This window comes from Rana temporaria, chromosome 6 (genome assembly GCF_905171775.1).
Source record: "Rana temporaria chromosome 6, aRanTem1.1, whole genome shotgun sequence".
In the NCBI taxonomy this organism is placed as follows: Eukaryota; Metazoa; Chordata; class Amphibia; order Anura; family Ranidae; genus Rana; species Rana temporaria.
In genome coordinates this window covers 166,908,310-166,931,102 of record NC_053494.1, presented here as the reverse complement: position 1 = coordinate 166,931,102, position 22,793 = coordinate 166,908,310, and the positions used below count along the sequence as shown (strand labels likewise).

General features: G+C 40.0%; 1 protein-coding gene across 3 annotated transcripts in view; it reads left to right on the top strand.

The window, feature by feature from the left end:
* Positions 1-22,793, top strand: part of HAT1 (histone acetyltransferase 1) — a 75,466-nt gene that overhangs the window by 25,882 nt on the left and 26,791 nt on the right. For all 3 annotated transcript variants that reach the window (XM_040357755.1, XM_040357754.1, XM_040357753.1), the window contains exons 5-8: positions 11,804-11,983; positions 15,211-15,332; positions 15,836-15,940; positions 18,424-18,530. In XM_040357755.1, coding sequence (XP_040213689.1) covers positions 11,804-11,983; positions 15,211-15,332; positions 15,836-15,940; positions 18,424-18,530 — 514 coding nt within the window. The remainder of the gene's footprint in view (positions 1-11,803; positions 11,984-15,210; positions 15,333-15,835; positions 15,941-18,423; positions 18,531-22,793) is intronic.

The window sequence follows — 22,793 nt, the reverse complement described above, 5'->3', positions numbered from 1 at the left end:
CGAAGCTATATACAGTATTACTGCACATCCAGCAGGCATCCGAGCAGCTGACCCGGCGTATAAGACGACCCCTGCTTTTTGGACAGTTTTTTTAAGTGTAAAAGGTAGTCTTATATGCCAGCAAATACTAATATATATATATATATATATATATATATATATATATATATATATATATATATATATATATATATATATATATATATATATATATATATATAAATAATTTTTTTTTTTTTTTTATTCCTAACACGGCTTTATTTTTAAAGACAAAACCCCTTCTCCTATGTAGCCCTAAGACACCCTAGAGAATACAATGTTGGTTCCAATTTTTTATGTTTCATAATATTACTGAAAAATTTGAGTAAAAAAAAAAACATTAAAGTTAAAGGGACTTGTAAACCCTTGAGGTTTTACACCTTAATGCATTCTATGCATTTAGGGAGAAAAACCTCCAGTGATGCTTTTTTCTTTTGATGGTATTTGATTGCCTCTGCGATTTTTTTTTTTTTTTTTGTTTTGTTTTTTTGCGCTATAAACGGAAAAAGCCAGAAAACGTTGAAAAAATAAATATTTTCTACTTTTTGTTATAAGAAAAATCAAACAAACTCAATTTTAGTCATACATTTAGGCCAAAATGTATTCAGCTACATGTCTTTCGTAAAAAAAAAATGTCAACAAGCGTATATTTATTGGTTTGCGCAAAAGTTAGCGTCTACAAACTAGGGTACATTTTCTGGAATTTACAAAGCTTTTAATTTATGACTGCCTATCTAATTTCTTGAGGTGCTAAAATGGCAGGGCAGTATAAAACCCCCCCCCAAATGACCCCATTTTGGAAAGTAGACACCCCAAGCTATTTGCAGAGAGGCATGTTGAGTCCATGGAATATTTTATATTTTACCACAAGTTGCTGGAATATGACAAACTTTCTTCTTTTTTTTTTTTTTTGCACAAAGTTGTCACTAAATAATATATTGCTTAAACATGCCATGGGCATATGTGGAATTACACCCCAAAATACATTCTGTTGCTTCTCCTGAGTACGGGGATACCACATGTGTGGGACTTTTTGGGAGCCTAGCCGCATACGGGACCCCGAAAACCAATCACCACCTTCAGCATTTCTAAGGGTAAAAAATGTTGATTTCACTCCTCACTGCCTATCACAGTTTCGGAGGCCATGGAATGCCCAGATGGCACAACCCCCCCCCCAAATGACCCCATTTTGGAAAGTAGACACCCCAAGCTCTTTGCTGAGAGGTATGGTGAGTATTTTACAGCGCTCATTTATTTTTGAAAATGAAAGAAGTTTTTTATTTTTTCAATTTTCAAATCTTTGTGACAAAAAGCAAGATCTGCAAAATACTCACAATACCTCTCCGCAAATAGGTTGGGGTGCCCAATTTCCAAAATGGGGTCATTTGGGGGGGGGGGGTTTGTGCCATCTGGGCATTCCATGGCCTCCGAAACTGTGATAGGCAGTGAGGAGTGAAATCAAAAATTTACACCCTTAGAAAGCCTGAAGGCGGTGCTTGGTTTTTGGGGTTCCGTATGCGGCTAGGCTCCCAAAAAGTCCCACACATGTGGTATCCCCGTACTCAGGAGAAGCAACAGAATGTATTTTGGGGTGTAATTCCACATATGCCCATGGCATGTTTGAGCAATATATCATTTAGTGACAGCTTTGTGCAGCAAAAAAAAAATCTCTTTCCCGCAACTTGTGTCAAAATATAAAATATTCCATGGACTCGACATGCCTCTCAGCAAATAGCTTGGGGTGTCTACTTTGCAAAATGGGGTCATTTGGGGGGGTTTTGAATTGTCCTGGCATTTTATGCACAACATTTAGAAGCTTATATCTCACATCACCCACTCTTCTAACCACTTGAAGAAAAAGCCCTTTTTGACACTTTTTTGTTTACATGAAGACATTTTTTTTTTTTTGCAAGAAAATTGCGTTGAACCCCCAAACATTATATATTATTTTAAAGCAAAGGCCCTACAGATTAAAATGGTGGTTGTTGCATTTTTTTTCCCACGCAGTATTTGTGCAGCGATTTTTCAAATGCATTTTTTATGGCAAAAATACATTATTTTTTTTTTTAATGCACTAAAACACACTATATTGCTCAAATGTTTGATGAACTAAAAAAGATGATCTTAGGCCGAGTACATAGATACCAAACACAACATGCTTTAAAATTGCACAGTGGCGACAAACCACGTTTTTAAAAGCCTCTACAGGTTACCACCTTAGATTTACAGAGTAGGTCTACTGCTAAAATTACTGCCCTCGATCTGACCTTTGCGGTGATACCTCACATGCATGGTACAATTACTGTTTACATATGACGCCAGACTGACGCTTGCGTTTGCCTTTGCCCATGACCCCAGGGGGGACAGGGGTGTGTTTTTTTTATTTTTTTTATTTTTTTATATAATTTTTATTGTTATCTAGGGCATGTACATATCCCTATGATAGCAATAGTTAGTGACGGGTACTCCTTTTTTGAAAAAATTGTGGCTATTAGACCCTAGATCTCGCCTCTGCCCTCAAAGCATCTGACCACACCAAGATCGGTGTGATAAAATGTTTTCCCACTTTCCCGATGGCGCTCTTTATATCCGGGGGGGACATTCCCTCCCACTGCTTGTAAAAGCAGTCTAGAGGCTAATTAGCCGCTAGGATTGCTTTTACATGAAAGCCGGCCGCTGGCTGAAAAGAATGATACCAAGATGATGCCTAAACCTGCAGGCATCATTCTGGCATAACCATTCAAAGTCCAGTAACATACCATACGTTGATGGTTCTTGTTGGACATGTATTGTAATCTTTTTTTTTTTTTTTTTTTTTTTCATGCAGCCTGTTGGCTGAATGGAAAAAAAGAGATTGATTGGTGGGTATGCCCACCATTAGAATACCTCCCTTCATCCACCCACTTCTAATGATGGGCATACATGCACCATTTATATATGCCGAAGCATGGGGGGCATCCTCCCGCAAAAAAGTTATGCCGCTAACACATGGTCGAACTTTTCCACTGGCAAGCCCCTGTCGGAATTTCGACCGTATGTACGCGGCATAAAAAGTTATGGCGCATACACGCGGGCAGACTTTTCCACGGGCAAGCTTCCGTCGGAATTTTGACCAAATGTACGCGGCATTAGGAGCAAAATCGCTCCTCCGCCCCTAATGCCCCCATGCTTCGGCTTATATGCTCTTTTTTTTAACTGTGGTGGTGAAATCGCCTCCTACAGTGTTGGAGTCTTGGCTTTATATATCGTGGGAGCAAACGCTGTTGCTGTCACGCTAAATAAATCCGCGCTGCAACTGAATGGCGTACCTGCTAAGCAAATGATGGTTGACAATAAAACAAACATTACAGTATAACATACCATACCTGCAAAGCAAATACAATAAAACATAGTAAAAATAGAGAGAACAATAGATATAGAACAGTAGAGAGTGAACATAAGAGAGAACAATAAAGAGAGAGGAAAAAAAAATACAACCACAACTATTTTTGGATTTTTTATTTTATATATATATTTTTTTAAAAATAGCTTTTTTCACTTTTATAAAAACTGTAAACTGGATGTTGCAGATTATGGTCTCTCAAAATGTGATGGCCATCACATCTTCCGACACCCTGTGTTAGTGTGCCTAGGACTGTGTGGTGCTTTACCCTACGCTAAAACTCAACTAGTGTGTGGTAGCGTTTGAAACATTCACCAATGCAGGCACCAGGTTGGTCAGGACAGGAGGCACAATAAAAAGCGGGTGTCACGCCTAAATCCGCGTTTGCTGCAGACACAACATATTCTTTGGGGGGTTCTTTGGGTAGGGGTACCAGGGAGGACAAAAGGAAAATGCCTCTCATACAGCCGGCTCACTGCATTTGCGTTGGGAAGGTGGGGCACAGCACCGTCTAGAAACAGAAGGGCTGCGACGATCTCTTCCTGGAATTTTAGGAAGCATCCAGTCCGTCCTGAAGCTCTGTATAGCACATGAGCGTTCAGCAAAGCCAATTGAAACAAACAGACACTTTTTTGTACCAGCGTCTGGCCTTACGGGTCATTGAGGTCCACCGCTCCCATGTTAAGGTTGTACTCGTGGATTCAGGGGTTTCTCCACAACACCAGTCGCCGTAGGAATTTGGACTGCCGTGTCTGCGTGAAGTTAGGACAGAACAAAAACATTCCGTGAATCCTTCCACTTCACTGCTAACAAATTATTACACTGTAAGCAGGCTCTCTCCCCCGACTAAGACGGGATTCTACAAGCCGTTGGGGGAAGCCCCGGCGATTAGGTCGCACGGTGCCACATGCGCCAATTCCATAATCAAAAAGGTGACTAAAAAGTGGCTTGTGTAATAATTGTCCACGTACAAGTGGTACCCCTTTCCGAATAAGGGTGACACCAATTCCCACACTATCTTACCAGCGCTCCCTATGTAATCTGGGCAGTTCTCCGGCTCTATGTGGCTATCTTTTCCCTCGTAAACCATAAAGCTAGATGTGTATAGCCTGTTGCCCTGTCACAGAGCTTATACATCTTGACCCCGTATCTGGCACGCTTACTGGGAAGGTACTGCTTGAAAGACAAGCGGCCAGAAAACTTAATCAGGGACTCGTCAACGCAGACAACTTGATGGGGATTATACAAGGCTGCAAAACGTTTGTTGAAGTGGTTTACGAGGGGCCGAATTTTGTAGAGCCGATCGAATCCAGAGTCTCCTCGAGGACGACAGAGTTCATTGTCACTGAAATGCATGAACCGCAAGATCTGCTCGTATCGTGTCCTGGCCATGGAGGCAGAGAAAATGGGCATATAGTGAATTGGGCTCACTCTTTTTAGTAATGCCCATCAGGAGGGATAGGCCCAGGAAGGTTTTAAATTCGGAAACCGTAATTGGTTTCCAGTCTATGGCAAGGGACAGCTGGGGATTAGCGGTGATGTATTGACCAGCATACAAATTGCTTTGGTCCACAATAGATCTAGAGAGATCTTCGGTGAAAAGCAGCGAATAAAAATCAACTGTTTCCACCTGAATTCCGGGTTGGCCAGTGAATGGGGGAAGTACGGGTGCTGCAGAAGTGGTGGGTACCCAATCAGGATTGGCGAATGCAGTAGGAAGGGCACTATGGGCACAACGGTCTTGTCTTCTTCTTGGTGGCAGCGGGACACTACTTGTGCTTGCCACCTCGCCAGCTTGAACTGATTTTATGGGACTCGCCACATCACCATGTGATACTGCAGTGCTGGATGTACGACCAGGATGTACTAGGCCGCTGGTGCTTGCCAGTTCACCAGAAGGAATAGCGGCGCTAGTACTTCTCTGCTCCATACGAGAGCCCTGCGGTTCTTGCACCTCAGCGACAGCAGAAGATCGGGGTCTGGTACGCCTGACCTTGACAGGGACCACAACTCCGTCGTTGGAGCTATCTGTCAGGGAGCCGCATCTGTCGTATTCTGAGACAGAATGACAGATGCGTGACCTCCTCCTCCTTACTCTGTCATGCTCAGAAACCTGTAGGCCTATTCACTACTGTACCTTCGATTTGCCATTTTGGGGTCTAAATTTAGGGGTACAGTAGTGAGATTCACAGGTAAAAAAGCACCTGACCTGTCACCGACTGAGTCAAACGCTACCAAAAAACTGTTAGCGATCGCAGAGATCAGACCTGACTCTACGAACGATGCAGTTATGTGTTTTTGTGTTTTGTGACAGTGATCGATCGATACTGCACTTGGCTGGGCTGGGCGAAGGGGCTAAACGCAGGTGCTAGCAGGTAATAATAAAGCATAATAAAAAAAAAGTTTTAAAGTTCCCCACCAACGTACATGCACATAGGAGAGAAGAAACGCATGCAGCGGGTGCACTCTTTAAAAGCAACTATTTTGTATCGCGTGAGCTATCGCTGCAAACATTGGAGTGAGAGCAGTAATTCTAGGGCCTTCATTCGTAATTAAACTAATAACCTGTAAAGGCTTTTAAAGCATAATGAATGTGCATTTCAATGTGTGCAAAAACTGAAAAAATAGCTCAGGTAGTGAAGCAGCTGCGGTCATAGCTTAGATATTGCATGTAAGTCCTGTCAAATTAAAGTATTATGTAATGCACTTCTCCGCTTCTGTCTAAAGAACACGGCAGAAAGTATTGAGCACATTTCCCCAAAGTGAGGAGAAGTCCCCTTCTTTACGGTTGACACCCAAACAGGTGTGCCCCCATTGGAAGACTTCAGCTTGAAAATGTTTGATCTCTCCTCACTCTGACACAGTGGTCACCAGTACAAATAGAGAGTTAAACCTCTCAAGTGGGAACACAGACAGCAACAAAATACTTGAAGGTATCTTACTCTTCCCCACTGTTTAAAAAATAAATAAACATTGCCTTTACACACAATTTATCTAAAGGTCCTGTGCTCACTACTTATGTTTCCAGGTAGTCCATTAGCTTGAAATAAAAATTAAATTTTGCTTCTAACCCTTTTAAGTCTTTTTTGGTTAACTGGAACATGTGTTTATTGACTCTTTAAAGTTGCTTACTGGGCATTTGGCATCTGGGCTTTCAAATAGCATGGATGCCAAGCTGGCATTGGAGTATAGCACAACAGAATATTTAAATTTCTGTAATAAGTTTAACATTCTGCATTAAAATGTACAGAACAAGTTTGAGAAGCTCTTTACAAGGTAAGGCCTCTCAGTACTGAAAGAGCAGCCCTTTAAAGGTGCAATATTGTTTGAAAAACTGACAATGAAACAAGTAGCTTGTATGATATCATATCAGTCCATCCTGTAGGTTATAAAAATAAAGAAAGCAACTAATAGTCTTTGAAATGTTCACAAAAATAAAAAGTACGGGGTCATCGGTGAGCCTGTCATTGTTCCTTGTTCTGTGATAATAAAATGGCCAGAGTTGGCATAAAGTGTGTCAGTCCTTTCTCAGTCAGTAACTTACAGGGGTAAGTGAATGCCGATGTAAGTGCTATTCAACTGCAGGTGCATTGCTTTAACTAGAAGGAATAATAGTTGAAAGGACTGGAATTAGTGGCATGTTGCATTAGCCTTTTGTAGCGTATTTTATACTAAGCATCTTAATTTCCCTGTCTGAATGGGAAGCAGCAAGAGTGTGGGTTTTCAACTAATACTCATCATGCATGTAAACGGTGTGAAAAGGGTCCCTTGGTAAGTGAACACAGAGTGTTCTTGTGTCCGCCCTTGTGGAAATAGATACAATACAAACATTTCAGATGAACACGCTGTAGACTCCATTGAGTAAAAACCTGCCTTCATTGTTTAAGCGCCCTCCCCTACACAGTGAGAACACAAAGTCCATGAATAGGAGTGCAAGCTCATTTTGTCCCATGCACTGCTAGGCTTTTAGGGACTGCACTGAGGGGGCACGTTTTTTGTTACGTTGAGACCAATTCATTAAGTTTTATTGCCTGGTGAGAAGCTGTAATATGTTATTGTGTAAGTTCATCAAACATTCATAAGTAGTAAATGTATTCATTCAAGTGGTCTTAGGGGGATTTGAAAAGAAACATGGAGTCTGCTCAGCTGACAGTCTACAGGGAGACAGCGCTTGTTTAACAAGCTTACGTATAATCTCTGATTACGGTTTGTCTGAGAGGATTTCCTCTTTTATTGTTGGAAATCTGCATAAAATCAGCCATGTTCAGAACTTGTAATGCCTTGTAATCCCAAATTGAGGATCTTGACTTACACTTCAGTTTTCTTTAAACACATTTTTGTTATTTTTTTTTTATTATTTAAATCTCTTCTAGACAACCTTTTTGGGAGTTCTTTATTTAATTTTGCCCCCTCGACCCTGTTAATCCTAGCTCTGTTATGTACGTTCACGTTTCCTTTTGTCACCAAAGCAGAATTGCACCTGTCTTTCCTTGAAGAGGGTGAGACTTTATCTGCACTACAAATTTTCTTAAATCTTTTTTTTTTTTTTTTTTTTTTTTTGTGTGTGTATGTGAAAACATAGTTTACTTGTATCAGAAAAAGAGAATATACATTTTCTGAATGTGTACTACTGGAAAAACACTCATTACAAGATATCCTGAAACAGTGATAGATTTTAATTAATGTAAACTGGTCATTGGTCTAAGACCAATGTTTTATAGTCTTTTGGCCACTTTAAATTAAGACAAGGATCTAGTGAACCACATTTGCCTTAAAAAACAGCTTAACTTGAAATTGATCACCTAAGGCCAGGTGCCATTACTTTGCCAACCCATGTTGCTGATTTTATATGGCTCCTCACTATATTTTTACTTTTGTATTGTAAGGCTTTTATATACTCGTATCTGCATTGCCTTTTTTTTGTGTTTTACGTTCTTAAATTGTTCCTTCTGGGCTCTTATTTTTTTCTTGTCAGTGCTCAGTCCCAATCTTCGCTTGTCAGAACCATTACCAACCACCCCATCTTTCCAAATGTCAATACCCACTCATAGCTCATGGAACACACAGAATCTGGTGCAGCTATGCATAGTAACCAATCGGCTTCTAATTTCAGCTTGTTCAAATAAGTTTTGACAATAAAACCTTGAAGCTGATTGGTTTCTATGCACAGCTGCACCACATTCTGTGTGCACCAGTTTTAGTAAATATCCCCCAATGTGTCATGTATGATTAGCCAGGAACTTCAATCCTCTTTAGAATGACACTTTGGCTACTGAGAGTGAGGGAAAAAAACAAAGTATTCTCTTCTGGCGTCAATGATTAGTTTGGGGTGGTTGGAAGTCGTAGCGTGCAAAAGCCCAATCCGCTTGCCATCAATAACATTCTGAAGCATAATATATAAAGTTATGAAAGAAATAGAAAACTTGCGCCAAATTAATATACACTAATTGTAAACTTGATATACCAAGTGACTGAGTGAAGCTGCTCCCAAAAGAAATCAGATGACTGACTTATGTAATTGTGCAATAGAAGTGAGGGGCGCTAAAATTAATATAATGGATAATGTGTCACAATACTATTCAAGTGATCTATATCAGACCATATATTCAAATATAATCAGACCGTGTACTCAAATATAAGTGAATAAAATACAGATGATGGTAATATATCTTTAAATGCAATAGTGCCCAGATGATGTGAAATAAAAAGTCCAAAAAAAAAAAAACGCACGATGAGTGCAACGTTCCAAGATTGGATCAAGTCCAAGTGCAAATACAAATGGTGCAATCCCAGATTGCAGAGAAAGTGCAAATGCAAAGTGCTTGTAGATCTTCAAACAAAGTGCGAGAAAGGAGTGGTCCGCCTTCACCTATAGGTCACCAAAGTAATAATGGATGGCTCCTTACCACATGATGTTGACCAGATTAATTAAAATGTGGTCAATGAGGCTTAGTAGTAATATAAATCAGCAGGCTCTCATGGGTTCCAGTTTCAGCAATTTCAGCAGATGGTGTACCAAAAAAAATGAGGAGATGCCACCATAGCGTAAAACCATTTAATAAATGAAAATAAAATAAAAGTGCCAAATGGCCTCTTACTGTTGCTGGTGCCCTTGTCCCGGCACTGAGGCTGTGGGTTTTGTAGGGATATTAGACGAAGATTAGAGGTGGCCGCGTCCTGGTCTGCTAGCGTGTGTTCCACCGCTAGCTGTCCATCAACCAGTGAGACCGGAAGTGCGTGCCGGGATACCGTCTCGACGTCACGTTTCAGTTAAACCGTCATCAGGAAACGTATTATTTCACATCATCTGGGCACTATTGCATTTAAAGATATATTACCATCATCTGTATTTTATTCACTTATATTTGAGTACACGTCTGATTTATATTTGAATATATGGTCTGATATAGATCACTTGAATAGTATTGTGACACATTATCCATTATATAAATTTTAGCGCCCCTCACTTCTATTGCACAAATATATAAAGTTAGCTCATGGCCGTGGAGCACAGCTTTAGAAACAATTGTCTAAACCGGTGCAATTTTTCTAAACTTATATAGCGTCACCCTATACAGCTCTGTGTGCAGATAGATACTGACTAGTTCAGTTCTTGTTCTGCTCCTGTGCCTCAGTGAAGGTCATTGAAGGTGTTAAACAGTTGTAGACCAATAGTGTGGTAAGAAAAGGCAAGCCAAAATGTTGCTTAACTTAAAGGGGTTGTAAAGGTGGTTGTTTAAACACTTATTTTTTTTAATTTTTTTTTTAATTCTTGCCTCTGTGGAAGGGTTTTGCACACAGTGGCCCCGATCCTCCTCCTTCTGAGGTCCCCCAGCGGCGCTCCTGGCTCCCCCCCACATCGAGTGCCCTCTCGGAGACCCGCATTCCAAGGGCACACCCATGCGGGCGCTCCTGAGTCCTGCTGCTGCATCGATTGACAGCAGGACTCCCCCGCCCCCCCCCCCCGGTGTCACTTGATATGATTGAAAGCAGCGGGAGCCAATGGCTGCGCTGCTATTAATCTATCCAATAAAACCCTGAGGCAGCGGCTGGAGCTGCTGTGCTTGTCCCAGTCGATGAAACGATTAGTGTTCAGGTAAGTAAAAGCAGGGCTCTGGGAGGGGCATCTGCACTATAGAATGTTTTTCACCTTAATGCATAGAATGCATTAAGGTGAAAAACCTTGACAGTTTACAACCCCTTTAAGGAAATTTGTATTACTGAGCTTCATAGGGTTTTGGGGCTCTTTGGGTAATCCTGCAAGATATCTCTTTGGGATGTTAAGTATTCCTTTTGCAGAATTCCAAGCAAAATACCCGCTCCTCCTTTCACAGATTTCTGCATTCCATCATGATTTGTAGTCACAAATTAAAAATCGATCTGCCTATATAATGTATATTACCCCCATTATAGGCACAAGGTGCTAAAGGGTTGGTTTATACTTTATATTCCCATTTATTACATACCAAACTGGGCAAATATTTTCTTGCTGACATAGCTAAATGGCAAGTTCTTTTGCCTACTTAGACAGGCCAAGACAAAGATAAAGTATTTTCCTTGTGTGTTTTTAGTGGAAAAAATAACTACCGGTAGTTTATAATACAGTTTTATTGTTATTCATGTGACCTATCTGTCCCTAGTCTGTCTCCATAAACAGGGGAAGCAATACCCCCCCCCCCCCCAACTGGATTTCATGCATTCAACCTCAAGCTGATTTTATGCACTTTTATTTTGAGTTGGCTAGCATAGCTGATTTCTGGAACTGCTTCATATGTTTTCTTATAATGTCCCCCTCGGGCCCACACACACACCCTTTTTATTTTCTACCTAGCGATCCTGCCAGTAACACACTTCCTGTTGGCTGACAATGCTCACTTGGCATATTGTATCTATGGGGCATCGGCTGTCACCTTAGGACATCACTCTGGAAATCACATTTTTTATGGTATTTCTATTCTAGGTATATCTAGGGTGAAAATGAAAACTCATATATTCATTTACACATTGTATTTCAACTATTTCTAGGCTTCTAAATATGTATGACCTTGAAGTTTGTAAAACGACTTTGTGAAGATTCCCACACATTTACTTCCTTGAATTCAGGCAGCACTCACATTTCTATTGGATTGTCAAAACTGCTTGTTTTTGTGTTGCTATTACAATGCTAATGTTATAAAATGAAAGTGTATGTTGTGGCCACAGATTTTCTTTACCAGACCAAAACGGAGCAAATAAGAGAGATTTGTTGTTATGGTTTACATACACTTTAACTTGGGTTCTTTTATTTTATAGATTTTCTTTCTGTAATTTAACATTAGTCTCAATACCTGATGACTCTTCTCTTTTATTTCTATTATAATCTGGTTAACTCTCTTTTCTTAGGCTGATGATGTTGAAAACAAAATTCGGGAAATCATCCCTCCAGGGTTTTGCTGTGGTACAGATGACTTTATAACGTTATTGGAAAAAGAGGTTAACTTTAAGCCGTTTGGCACCGTATGTCACAGCTATAACATTTTTAATGAAGATGCTGGGGAAGAAATCACATACCAGATATGTAAGGTAAGTCTTATTTAAGTCTGTTAGTTCTAAAAATGTTATGTTTGTGTTCAGGTCTGGAAATTCCACTCCTGCTACAACTAACTCTGCAAAATTGCAGCAGATCACTGTCAGTTTGACAAAGTATCTTCTCCTCCTTTTTTTTTTTTTTTTTTTTTAAACTTGATGCAAAAATTCAACTGTTCCATGGAAAGCATTTTATTTCTTTTTTTGGCATTTAGGAATTCTATACGAGAGGAAAAAATTCATCCAAGTGGACCACACAAGAATACAATTCAAGTGGTTCCAGTTATCTTGGAAAATCTTCCATACAATGTTTTGTGGAGATCAGGAGTTAAGCACCTTACCAGCCATACATACCAGCGGGTTGACCGAAAAAGAAAAAATAACTGACATCCCCCCTTACATTAACCCCCATTAGAATATGTGCAAGCACAGATCAAATGCTTGTTTTCTGGCATGACCATTAGACAGAAGCCAGTCTTTGGACCAGCTTCTGTTAAACAGACTTCATCCTGTTCCTGCTGAACCAGCTAAATTGTGGTGCGTGTGCATTGGTCTTTCGTTTTTAACTTCTGGGATAATATGGTATTGTAGCATGACTATATTGTGCCTCCTTAAAGATGTGGAGCTGCAGACTCTTATCAATACTATAAAAGTGTTTACAGTAACGGGAAGGGGTGAGCTATACCTTCTATTGTTCTGTCTTTAAAAAAAAAGGGATTTAAAGTGGCGCAACACCCAAAAGGGGCGGCTCCGCTTGTTCACCACCCCTCTCCCTCTGCTGCCACATTTGGCACCTGGTTTTGACAGGTACCCACTACCAGTTCTGGCTAAACTCACTTGGAAGTTCGGTCCACCCCCACCGCCGGGCATGCGCAGTAGGGAGCCAGCTGTGAAACCGCAAGGCTTCACTGCCTGGTTTCCCTTACAAGAAAAATGGCAGCGGCAGCCGAGAGCTGATTGAAATATCGGTTTGGGTGAAGACACCGCTGGATTTGTGGACAGGTTATTAAGTCAGCAGCTACAGTATTTGTAGCTGCTGACTTTTAATATTTTCTGAAGGAGCCTGGAGCTTATCTTTAGATTTGGCCTGCAAATCACCTTTCAACTGGAGGGACCTCTTCAGGGCAGAAGGACTGTCCTATTCCTGTGAGGTCAGCCTGTAGTCCTCTTAGGGGGTTCATCATCATGCAGGCTGGGCTCTCTGTACTCCAGACATCATTGCATGACGAGCACAAGTCAGTCCTAGAAGAATGCCCACCCCTCGTTGCCACCAAAAGATCATCAAGAAAAGCAAAGGGTACTGGGCCAGCACAGTGGCTAAGTGGTTGGCTCTTCTGCCTAGCAGCACTTGGGGGTCATTGGTTAGAATCCCAAACCACAGCACTCCCTGCCTGAAATTTGCATGTTCTTAGTGTGAGCATTTCCTGCAGGTACTCTGGTTCCCCCCCCACACCCCATAGACATGCTGGTAGGTTAATTGGCTCCTGTCTAAATTGACCCTAATATATGTATGAATGTGAGTTAGGGACTTTAGACTATAAGCTCCTTGAGGGCAGGCACTGATGTATGTTGATATAAAAAGTCTACACACCCCTGTTAAAATTTTAGCTTTCTGTGTTTTAAAAAAAAAAAAGAGACCCAGATAACTAATTTCAGAACCTTTCTCCAGCCTTAATGTGACCTAATAAAATGTACAACTCGGTTGAACAACAAACTGAAATATTTTAGGTGGAGGGAAGTAAAACTAAAATATGGTTGCATAAGTGTACAGACCCTCAAACTAATACTTTGTTGAAGCACCTTTTTGATTTTATTACAACACTCAGTCTTTTTGGATTTGAGTCTATCAGCATGGCACATCTTGACTTTGCAATATTTGCCCACTATTCTTTGCAAAAACACTCCAAATATGTCAGATTGCGAGGGCATCTCCTTGTGCACAGCCCTCTTTAGATCACCCCACAGATTTTCAATCTGATTCAGGTCTGGGCTCTCCCTGGGCCATTTCAAAACTTGAATCTTCTTGGAAAGCCATTCCTTTGTTGATTTGGATGTATGCTTTGGGTCGTTTTCATGCTGAAAGATGAAGTTCCTCTTCGTGTTCAGCTTTCTAGCAGAAGTCTTGGTTTTGCGCCAATATTGACTGGTATTTGGAACTGTTCATAATTTCCTCTATCTCGTCTAAGGCCCCTGAAGAAAAACGGCCCCAAAGCATTATGCTGCCACCACCATGCTTCACGGTGGGTATGGTGTTCTATTGGTGATGTGCAGTGTTGTTTTTGTGCCAAACATATCTTTTGGAATTATGGATAAAAAGTTTAACCTTGGTTTCATCAGACCATAACACATTTTCCGACATGGTTTTGGGAGACTTCATATGTGTTTTTGCAAACTTTAGCTAGGCTTGGATGGTTTTACATTCGCCTGCCGTCTTGCCACTCTACCCCATAGCCCAGACATATGAAGAATATAGGAGATTGTTGTCACATGTACCACACAGCCAGTACTTGCCAGATATTTCTGCAGCTCCTTTAATGTTGCTGTAGGCCTCTTGGCAGCCTCGCTGACTAGTTTTCTTGTCTTTTTATCAATATTGGAGTGATATCCAGTTCTGGGTAATGTCCACTGTTCCATATTTTCTCCACTTGATGACTGTCTTCACTGTGTTCCATGGTATATCTAATGCCTTGGACATTATTTTGTATCCTTCTGAATGAGATAATAAGATCCCTCTGATGCTTTGGAAGCTCTCGGAGGACCATGACTTTTGTTGTAGGATGCAACCAAGAAATTGACAGGAAAGACCTACTACCGACAGAACAGCTGAACTTTATTTGGGGGTTAATCAGAGGCACTTTAACTGTACTGACTCATATATAACATAAGTTTGAATGTACAGTAATTGCTTAATTCTGAACACGGCTACATCCCCAGTTATAAAAGGGTGTGCACACTTATGCAACCACATTATTTATTTTAAAACATTTTTTATTAGTGTATGGTACTATTCCTGTCTTTGCAAGGATAGAGATGAGTTTCCTAGTGAGTTTGAAGTGCTTTCACTGGAGAAGGTGTACTATACAATATACATGCCATCATGTCATAACTTTTTTTTTTTTACATTCGGAAACACCTATGATAAATGTTTTTACTTTTAATATATCACTTTCGAGATGCCACACGCCACATTTGATGTCTGACCCTTACTTTGCATGTTGCTCTAGGCTGACATGACCTGTCCAGGCTTCAGAGAGTACCATGAAAGGCTCCAGACTTTCTTGATGTGGTTCATTGAAACAGCCAGCTACATTGATGTGGATGATGAGCGATGGGACTACTTTTTGGTGTAAGTGGCTTTCCAAATCAACATTCGACTCTCCTTTAACAAATCTTGGAGGTTTAATTGGCAGACACCAATTATGCAGCAACAGTATAATGATATTTTTTCCCAGGCATGATAAACTATTGTTTACAAGGCTCACAGTTCCCCTGCATTGTGTTTTCAGAGGCCTCCAGAATAGCGCTGAATTAAACTCTGTTGTCTGTGGGAGCTCTGAATGTGGGCTTTAAGAGTAAAATGAGCTTTGCCTGTGTTCCCTTTTACTAGCCACCCATTCAAGTGCACAATAGGCAAGTGCACTGAAGTGATGCAAAGAGGGCTGATTTATCCAAGTTGAGCTCACCAATTAAGTGAATTGTACATTTCAGAATAAAGCAGGTGTACCCATTGGGCCCTCACAGCGTAGCTTGCTGACACTGGAAACTCTCTCAGAGAATGGAAAAGGAAAATGGACCCTGCATGGGAGCTTGCCTGTAATTGACCTGCTTGGCTTTCTGTTTTATCTGCAGATTTGAGAAGTACAATAAGGACGGGACTACACTCTTTGCGACTGTAGGCTACATGACAGTCTATAATTACTATGTGTACCCAGACAAAACCCGGCCACGTGTAAGGTAATTGCCAACGATGCACGTGCCTCTTCTTTCTTCTCTTTTTTTTTTTTTTTTTTTCACAATTGAGTTTCACTCGCGTTCCCAATTTTACCTATAATTGTGTTTAGGTTTTTTTTTTTTCCCTTTAGGGGACAAGTGGGAAAAAGGGTAAAGATTGACTCTGTTTAGTTAAAGCTGGACTGATCTTTGTTAATGCTAAACCATAATTGTGTCTTTTTGTGCAAAGCCAAATTTACACAAAGATGCATAAAAGGATAAAGATTTTACCCCCCCCCTCCCCTTATTGCTATGAGCTGTAAGCTATTGGGAAGGCTTAAAATCTAAATAATAAAAAAATATATAATATTTTCGTTGGAATTAGATAAACTTAGCGTTGGATGACTTTCTGTAGTACAGTATAATCTAAAATGTTACCAGGATGAACATTTTTTAGTAGGTCGAAAAATCAAAATTTGAACTTGAAATTTCATCATGGTATGTCCATATATTAATGGCAGAAAATGCATAGAAGCATTAAAAAAAAAGCAAAATATTTTATTGAGTTGTCAATACTATAATTATGCAGTTATTTTAAAATTGACTTTTGCTGCAATACTACTAAATTGTATATAAATGCAAACATAAAAAAATATATTGCATTATACCAGTCGTTGGATGTAGTGGCTGCATTCATTTTCTATATTCCGGCTTTTAGATTATTTTTACTTGTTAATATTATGAATAACACTTCCTTTCCCTGAGTGGCTACTCTTTCACTCTTGTGTATGTATGTGTATATGTATATATATATATGTGTGAGTGTGTGTGTGTGTGTGTGTGTGTGTGTGTATATATGTAATATATATGTAATATATATATATATATATGTTGGGTTTAGTAGTTTAATCCAGAGCTGTCCTTTACAGTACTTCTTTTTTGTCACTAATAACTGGATTCAGATAGCTTTACACCGGCGTAACTCTGAATCTACGCCGTCCTAAATTTAGGCGTATTCTGGAAACCAGATACGCTTAAATTAGGCTAAGATACGAGCGGCGTAAGTCTCCTAAGCCAGCGTATCTTAGGGTGCAATATTTAGGCTGGCCGCTAGGTGGCGCTTCCGTTGAGTTCGGCGTAGAATATGCAAATGACTAGATACGCCGATTCAGAAACGTACGTGCGCCCGGCGCATTTTTTTTACGTTGTTTACGTACGGCTTTTTCTGGCGTAAAGTTAGTCGAACAAATAGCTGGCCTAGTCAATGTTAAGTATGGCCGTCGTTCCCACGTCAAAATTTGAAATTTTTACGTCGTTTGCGTAAGTCATCCGTGAATGGGGCTGGACATAAGTTACGTTCACGTCGAAACCAATACGTCCTTGCGGCGTACTTTGGAGCAATGCACACTGGGATATGTACACGGACGGCGCATGCGCCGTTCGTAAAAAAAACGTCAATCACGTCGGGTCACCAATCATTTACATAAAACACACCCCCTCATCCTCATTTCAATTAGGCACGCTTACGCCGGCCCCATTTACACTACGCCGCCGTAACTTAGGAGGCAAGTGCTTTGTGAATACAGCACTTGCCTCTCTGACTTACGGCGGCGTAGCGTAAATACGATACGCTACGCCGCCTCAAAGATGCGCCCGGCTACCTGAATCTAGCTATAAATATCTGTCTTTTGGTTTGTATGACGACAAGCTTCATTTTGGGCTTGGTTCACACTAGTTTGGGCCATGCGTTTTCTTGGGCATGGCAGCCCATTCATTTGAATGCATGCACCTTATTAAAAATGGTTTCCACACCCGCAAACGCACTGCATGCTGAGATGCGTGGGGGTGCCATTCAAAATGCAAGAGCGGGTCCATTTGGCTGCGGGTGGTTGGGGGTTTGGGAATCTGTGATTTCTGCATCCGGAACGCATGCACTAGTGTGAATCGAGCCTAAGCCCACTTCCTCTAAACTCAGGCTGTCAAGGACCTAGGGGTTCCTTAGTAGATCTTAGATGTCTTGAAATTGTGGAGAAATAAGTATTGTACAAGATTTTAGTATTGTCAAATCTATAATATTGTTGTAAAACACAACTGTGCACACCTCAAAGGATTTAATAACAAAAATATAAATAAAACACAAGTTTTCATCTGCCACATAATAATAATATTATTATTATTATTGGCTAACCCTTATAGGTTTTCCTGAGCACCAATACATTTCAGTGACACATAAATGATTGGAGCCATTGTGGAAGATGAGCAAAGAGCTAGCATTTTCAAAAAGGAGAGCTTTGTCTGCCTATGTATTTTTATCGCCCCAGGTTTGGCTAAATATTGAGGCTAATGCATGTAACATACAGTCTGAGCTTGGCATCACTAAATTAAAATGAATGGCCACCGATTACTTTTTATAGCTTCTTCATTCACAGAATTTTGACTTTTTGTATAACAATCTGGATGTTTGGGTTCCCATGATGAAAATACACGTTCTTTGTTTACCTTTGCAGCCAGATGCTGATTTTGCCTCCATTCCAGGGTGAGGGTCATGGCGCCCAACTACTAGAAACCGTTCATAGATACTATGTTACTTCTCCCAATATTTTGGATGTTACAGGTACTGTCCCTATAATTTTCTTTTTTATTTTACTACATTTTATTATTTGACATCCCCTTCTTCATTTCAGGTATGACTTTTGATTAAAAAATAAATAAATTCAAACTCCAGGCAAACGGCTAAATACAATGTTGTAATACATATACGGTATATACATATATAATATATATTTCCTGTTTACCTGCCAAAGCATTTGTAACTCGGTACAGGCTTGTGATTTACAACGCTGTACAGCAAAAACAAGTGGCATGCATAGTTCTAGGTTTAGTGATTCAGCTTCCTGTCACCTCTCTATCGTCTGCATCCTCAATTGACAGTTGATTTGTGTCATCAGAACTTTTTGTGTGGTGAGCATTGGCTTTGTCCCAGTAAACAGACCCAGTGAGTAGTACACATTCTGTGTTTCATAATTTTATTCTCACCATGTATTTAGTTGGAGTCCTACTTTGATTTTGTATTGGCTATTGCTTTGTGGTGCCCATTCTCTGCTAATTCTTTACAGTTAATAGACACCTAGTCTCTACCCTATTGTATAAAATAAATGTAAGCGTAATGTTTTTAAATAAAAGAAGGGCATAATGCTGCACAGAACTTGTCTTCATATTTTTTTTCCCTTATTGAACCAAATATCAAAGCAGATACAACAGTGGTGTTCATTCTAGCTGGACAGTCATAGATCACTGTTTTGCAAGCCTGATGTCTTCTATGAAAATGACACTTGATGTGCAGTTAACATTTAATTCCTGATATCATCATATTAATGATCATTGTTTGCAGTATTTATATAGTATGACATATTATGCAGCATTTTATGAAGTTCAGTGTTTCCCTCATTAAGGGATTGATGAGCAAATGTGCAGAAGGTTGTGAGAACCACCAATCATATAGGTGTTGTTACCTCTCGTTCTATTCCATGGCTAGAATACTGGTATCCAGGCTAAGGCAGCTGAAGCCTGCTCCTGAACCACTGGTTGAATACTGATATGTTATGGTTGTGATTACAGGGCCATATCTGCTCCTTTTTTGGGGTTCGTTAAAACACAGAGGCTGTATATTCATAGACCTTTGAACGTCTTGGTGAATGCAATGGAAGCCGTGTGTATTGGAATATGCCACGCCTACTATCCTTCCATTGGGCACAGTTTCACAGAACCATGTACCCTACAGGGCAAACTGCTACGTTGTGGAACCTTAAAAAAAACATTCCCCTCTGGGTGAGCTATGTACATTGCAAGGATTATAACAAACTTTGTTGCAGATTCCTACCTTTTGTTATTCTGAGTGGGTCTAATGGGAGTGGTTTCATAATTAACTGTCAGGTGTGTAGCTGCAGAGCACTAATGAGGAAATCAGCTGGGACTGCATCCATTTAGATGTGTTCCTATTGAAAGTATCTCCAAAAATGAAATTTTTGGTGCAGGGGATGCCTGAAATCTGACTTGTATCTTAGGCAGACTTCTGGAAAAATTGGTGAGCCAATCACACAAGCAGGGAATTATATTTCTGGGGGGTGGTCAGTACACACTCTGTGTACAAAACAACTCCAGGTAGTCATATTGCAATGCATTCAGAAAATACAGTGACTGTAGATTGAAAAGGAAATTTTAATTTTTTAATAACATTCAATTACAATATGATTTGTGTTGCAATTAGATGTGTGTTTTTTTTCTTTATATGCCATCCCCCCCCCCCCCCCCACAAAAGTGGAGTTATCCTTTAAGGGTCTCTATTATACTATGCATTGCATTAACATGGACTGGGTGTGCTGCTTTTAGGCATCCTATTAATTTTGAATGAACTGGAGTTGCACTTCACTGAACAAAAAATGTACCTGCCCCATTTATTGCACTAAAATGAGCATGTATTGAGGTGTGTGTGTTAGTTACATTGAGGTGCCATTCAAGAGAAAGGCATAGCACTGCAAAAAGTACAATGGGTTGCTGTAAAATGCATGTTACCACAGAACACAGGGGGTTATTTACTAAAGGCAAATCCACTTTGCACTAAAAGTGCACTTGAAATTGCACTGGAAGTGCAGTCGCTGTAAATCTGAGGGGTAGATCTGAAATGAGGGGAAGCTCTGCTGATTTTATTCAATTATGTGCAAGCTAAAATGCTGTTTTTTTTTTTTTTTTTTACCCTTGCATGTCCCCCTCGGCTCTACAGCGACTACACTTCCAAGTGCACTTTCAGTGCAAAGTGGATTTGCCTTTAGTAAATTACCCCCATAGTATGTGTTTATGGGCCTTGAAAGCAGCCGTTGGGAAACCTATTCCAGCTGCACTGATACAGATAAATATGGGCACATAGTACAACCACCTGTGTACCCAGATCATTGGGGATTTTTTAGCTTGGATGTTTAGACAAACTGCTGATAACTTGTTTTTTGTTGTGTTATGGTGTTTGAATTAAAATAAAAAGAAGTTGTTTCAGGTTAAATCCTAACTAAAATGACCAAAACCTTTGATGCTAGCCTATTTTAAGTTTGTCAGTTCTCTGGTCCTTTCGTTTATTTTTTATCTCTTTCCAAAGCTTGCTCAGTATCCCCTTGCAGGCTTTGTGGAATAATACTCTATTATACGTAAGTGCTGCTGCCCATAGAACAGTTTAATGTAATTAGAGGGTCTATGGAAGTGTTGTAAAGACTTATTTTAGAAAGAGGTTGAACTTTCTTTAGTGAAGAACACTGAGAACATTGAGGCTGCTCACTTGGGAACAATGGACTTGTTTCTTGAACACAGAGAATTCTGAAGCCACTGTTTCTTGCACAGTATATGAAGGGTCTAATGGTACTCATTTCCATCATGTACTTTACCTATTTTCTTTTTAAACATCAGGAGTCTCTTGTATTTTGTGAGTAACTTCTGAAATTGATTCTGATGCCCTTTTATATTGTAGTTGTGGAAGGTCAGCAATACAAATTGCAATAAGCATGCATAGGTTTCCATTGCATTAAAGATTCTGTAGTTCATTAGATTTTTTCCCAAAATGATACTGCCTAGATTGTTTGTTGAAATTGGATATACTGCACAACAAGGAGACAGGTGATATTGCTTGAGTATTTCTTATGTTTATAGCAACAGCAACGCATGCTGTTCTTAAGCGCATGTAGAACCAGTCCTCATCCCCACCACTTATTCCGATGTGAGCTTTTGATCGGAAATTCCAACCGTGTGTAAGCTCCATTGGACTTTTACTGTCGGAATTTCCACCAGCAAAAGATTGAGAGCAGGTTCTCAAATTTTCAGACGGAAAAAAATTCCGATTGTCTGTAGCAATTCCGATGTTAAAAATTCCGACGCATGCTCGGAAACAATTCGGCGCATGCTTGGAAGCATTGAACTTAATTTTCTCACCTCGTCATAGTGTTGTACATCACTGCGTTCTTGACGGTCGAAAGTTCAGAGAACTTTTGTGTGACCGTGTGTATGCAAGCCAAGCTTAAACGGAATTCAGTCGGAAAAAACATCCAAGATTTTTCCAACGGAAAATCCGATCATGTGTATGGCACATTAGGATCTTCGATAGGTGTTACAAACGACAAGGTTAGTACTACCAAGTTATTCTTGGAAATGCAGATGGTTCCCTGCAAAGTGTGGGGGAGAAGACCTCTTCCAGTCATTTGTAACACCAGGACAAACTATCAAATAATTATGCAACTTAAATGACTGATCTATGTAATAACCTTTCAGCTAGTGTTGGACTGAAAGGCTGAGCAATGGGAGGTGCAGATTGACCGCAAAACTTAAAGGATAAGTTCACCTTTGGGAACGGGTTACATGTTCCACTGTTTTTACTAGGGGTGCACCGAAATGGAAATTTCAGAACCAAAATAAAAAAAAAATTCAGTCCGAAACCAAAAATTACTTTTCTTTTTTTTTTTTTTTTTTTCACATTCAATTTTTTACGTAAAGTCAGATTCACTTTAAATGGCCCACAAAGCCAAAATACATTGTTATCGAGAAATCCACACATACACCAAAACATTATTATATTGCCTGTGACTGGAATTCATTTGTTTAGTAAGTACTGCATAAAGGATGATTCCTACAGATAACCATGTGCCCATCAAGTTAGAAAGTAATGTTGATCAGGCAGGATAGAAATCATTATTACAGACAAGTATGTGAACATTCCAAGAGAATATATCTGAGCCCGTATACACAAAAAACAAATGTTAAGCTGCTCATACACATGCAGATCAGACTGCCCAATACTTCTATTAGCAACAGGCTTTCGTGATAAAGGCATGTATCTGACTAT